The following is a 3465-nucleotide window of genomic DNA, read 5'->3' on the forward strand; positions in this document are numbered from 1 at the left end:
TTCTCAAAAGGTAACACCGAATGCTGATACAGACAAACAAAGCCAGGCTGTGCCCTGCTGCAGCAATCAGCAGCGCTCTGCAGAGCAGTCCCAGTGCACAGTCCCAGTGCATGCAGCACTGCCCAGCTGCCCACAGATACAACTGGAGTAGCTCTGTGTGCTAGGGGTAGTACTGGGAGAGGGACAGTATTTATGAAAATAAAAGAACTGAATTGAAGCCTGTATGCTGCTGTCTAGAACTTACAGTTACATTTGTACCACCCATTCCCTGGGGGAAATGACATACAATACAAACAGGCCTAGTTGTTCAATTATTCAAGTATTAAAAGATTCACAGAAAAGCATCTGAGAAACATAACATTTTAATAGATGAAATAAATACTCCAGTACATGCAAGATAAAAACTGACATTGGAAAAAAATTAAAAATCACTTTTGTTATAGTGTAATTTTGTTTGTTTGTTTAAACACTCACAGTAGCTTTTCCCCCAGTTTGGAAATCAACACATGGAAAACATAATCACAACCTCCAGTCCTTCCACTCCTACACACCAAATGCACTTCTAACCTAACACTTGATGCAAAATAAAAAAAGTCATACAAAACAGAAACAAACAAAATAGTAGCTACATCCATCATCTATGTGTTGTTGGGTTTTTTCATTTTTTTAAATGAGTAAGAACTGAGGTAACCTTTTTCCTGCACAACCGAACAGCAAAATTTAGAAGGGAAATTTCGGAAGACAAGACAAGACAAACTTTAAAAACCGCACCCAGCGCGATTAAAGCTCTTTTTTTTCTCCTTTTTCTAAGATACCCCCACCTCCCCAAATATAAAAAAACTTTGAAACAGTTTTACCACTTGTGTGAAGACCTTGTTGAATAAAGGAAAATTTATCTGCAGATACTTGCTTAACTTTAAAGTAAAATAAAAAGAAGCCAAAACTGGCTACCTTTATTAGTACATATATTTTGAATATGTTCTGCTTCTTCACCACATGAAATCAAAGGATTGGGCTCATCCAAGCAAATTCTTTGGTATACAAAAAAGGGGTGAGGAGGTGGGATATTATTTTCCTTTAGCAATGACTGGGATCTAAACAGAAGATGTGGGGGTTAATTCACAGAATTGGAGTTCACTGGCGGTAAAGTCCTGGGTGAAGATCTTTCTCTTAGTGCCTGAGATAGCAGGTTGCAACCATCCGAGACGGCGCAAGCTGAGTTCCTCAACCGTTCCCTGTAATCGCTCATTTTGGTGCTACTTTCGGGGTGTTGGGCTATATCCCTGAGGCATTGGGTCAGGAGCACACAAGCAGATACCACACTCATGGCTCCTCCTAGGATGGCAGTTTGCACAGCTTTGCCCTCTGGATTAATGGTGGCAGCTTTACCCAAAAACTGGGGCTCAGTGGCAAAGCCCACCAGAGCATAGACAGACTGCACCAAAGGTCCACTGAACAAGACGCACCGGTTCCTGGTCAGCTCGCTGGGCGAGGTCTTGACCTCCTTGACACAGGCCAAGAGGGCAGAGGCGCTGGTGCTCATACATTTGACACTGAGTTTGAACTGCTCCTTAGCAAATTTATCCTTGGATTTCTCACTGGCCAGCACGCAGGCGTCTGTCAGGAATTTCAAGTTCTTGGACATGTTCTGAGAAACCTCCAGCAGGAGCTGAGGGCTCATATCTGCCAAAGGGGTGGTCTTCAAGACCCCACAGCCGTGCTCCACCTCGTGCCTACACCGGGTCACCTTGTAGCGATCCACCAAGCCAGGCATGGCAGGCTGGGCCCCTGGAGTCTCCACTGCAGCCAGGTAGGCAGCGTGGGCAGAGCACTCGGTCAGGGAGACCACCAGCTCCCCCATCTCCATCAGGCTTTCTCCCACCTCCCCGAAGCGTCCCATGTTGAGCTGGCTCTGGACGTCATGGGTCAGGATGGAGAGTCCTTTGGTCCTGGCAATGATCGTGTCCCTGCACTTCTCAAAGGACTCACCGAAGACAGACAGACTCTCGGTGTTCACCGGCCTGGTCTCGCTCGACAGCAGAAGCAGATCGGCCACCAGTTGCATCTTGATCTTGCAGTGGTCGCAGATAGAGATGAGCTTCTTCCTCTGCAGGGAGCTGCTGCTGGGGATGCCGCCGCCGGAGACCTCGCTGCTGGACTTGCCGGAGCCACCGCTAGCCATAGCGCCGGGGGGGCACTCGCATGCCGCTCGCTACCCCGCTGCTGCCGCCTCCGCCGCCGCCCGAGCAGTCCCGACTGAGCCCGGCAGGATCGCTCTGCCTTTTCCGCAACATCATTCCATTAATCGCCGGGAGGCAAGAAAAGGCTCTGGGCGCCGGGGCTGCCGCCGCTCGGGGAGCGAGCTCGGCCGGGGCGCCCGCCCCGCTCCGGCGCCAGCCTCCGCTCCTACGGCGCTCCCGCGGCGGGGCGGCGCTCGCCGGGCGCCCCCGGGCCCCGGTCTGGCATCCTTTAGCTAAAAATACGTAATTTTTTTTTTTTCCTTTCCTTCTCGCACGCTGGCTCGCCTTCCTTCCACCGTCTCGTCCGGCTCCCCGGCTGCGGGATCCTGCGCGAAGTTCCCTTTACCAGACGCAGTACCTCAGGGACGCTCCGCCGCCGCGCGGAGTTGTGGCAGGGGCGCAGCCCTCCGAGTTGCTACCGCGCCCCCGGCGCCTCCGGTCGGGGAGCGCCCGCCGGGCGCAGCTCGCAGGGGCCGGAGGGGCGGCGGCTGCGCACCATGTGCCGCCCCCGGCGCCCGCCGCGGCCCCGGCTCGCAGGAAGCGCCGCGGAGGGTGTGGCCCGCCCGCCCCGCCGCGCACCCGCGGGGAGCCGGCCCGGGAGGGGAGAGGGGCACGGCGGGGAGCCGGGACGCGGGGGACCGCCGGGGGAAGGAAAAAAAAAAAGAAGAAAGAAAGGAGGGGGTAAAAAAAAAAAAAAAAAAAAAAAAATAGAGCTGCACCGGATCCGGGTGCTGGAGCGGGCGGGCGGATCCGTTCCCCTTCCTTTGCCGCTGCCTCACTCCTTCCTGCCGCGATCATTCACGCGGCCGCTGCGCGCTCGCTCCCCGCCGCCGCCGTCCATCCCCTGCGCCCCGGGCCCTCCTCGCCGGCTCCCGCGGTGGCCGCCGCCGCACCAACTTAGGCTCTTCCCGCAAACAAGGGTGGTGGCCGCGGGCTGCAGCCTCGGATGCTGCGACCCGCCCGGCCTTGCGCTCCTCCTGCCATCTTCCCTGGCTGAGCGGCCAACTCCCAGGGAAAAAAAAAAAAAAAAAAAACGGAAAAAGAGGAAAAAAAAAAAAGAGGGGTAGGAAATCTTCGTTTAAATTCCCTTTCTCAGGCTTTCAGACAAACTACTGGGAAGCGGCGGCTGCGACGGCGCTGCCAGCCAGACGCTGCACGGCTCCGGGGGAGCTCCCCCGCCCCGCTGCCTTTGCTGTAACCTCACTTGAGCCTATCGAAATCTTTT

At 54.7% G+C, this 3465-nt stretch overlaps 1 protein-coding gene across 1 annotated transcript; it reads right to left on the reverse strand.

The window, feature by feature from the left end:
- Positions 1–346: 346 nt before the first annotated feature.
- On the reverse strand, positions 347–3443 carry TLNRD1 (talin rod domain containing 1). Its single transcript, XM_053987864.1, has one exon. It carries the CDS (start codon positions 2180–2182, stop codon positions 1115–1117), a length of 1068 nt encoding a protein of 355 aa, XP_053843839.1. The 5' UTR covers positions 2183–3443; the 3' UTR covers positions 347–1114.
- Between the last annotated feature and the right edge of the window lie 22 nt (positions 3444–3465).

This window comes from Vidua macroura, chromosome 12, assembly GCF_024509145.1.
Source record: "Vidua macroura isolate BioBank_ID:100142 chromosome 12, ASM2450914v1, whole genome shotgun sequence".
In the NCBI taxonomy this organism is placed as follows: Eukaryota; Metazoa; Chordata; class Aves; order Passeriformes; family Viduidae; genus Vidua; species Vidua macroura.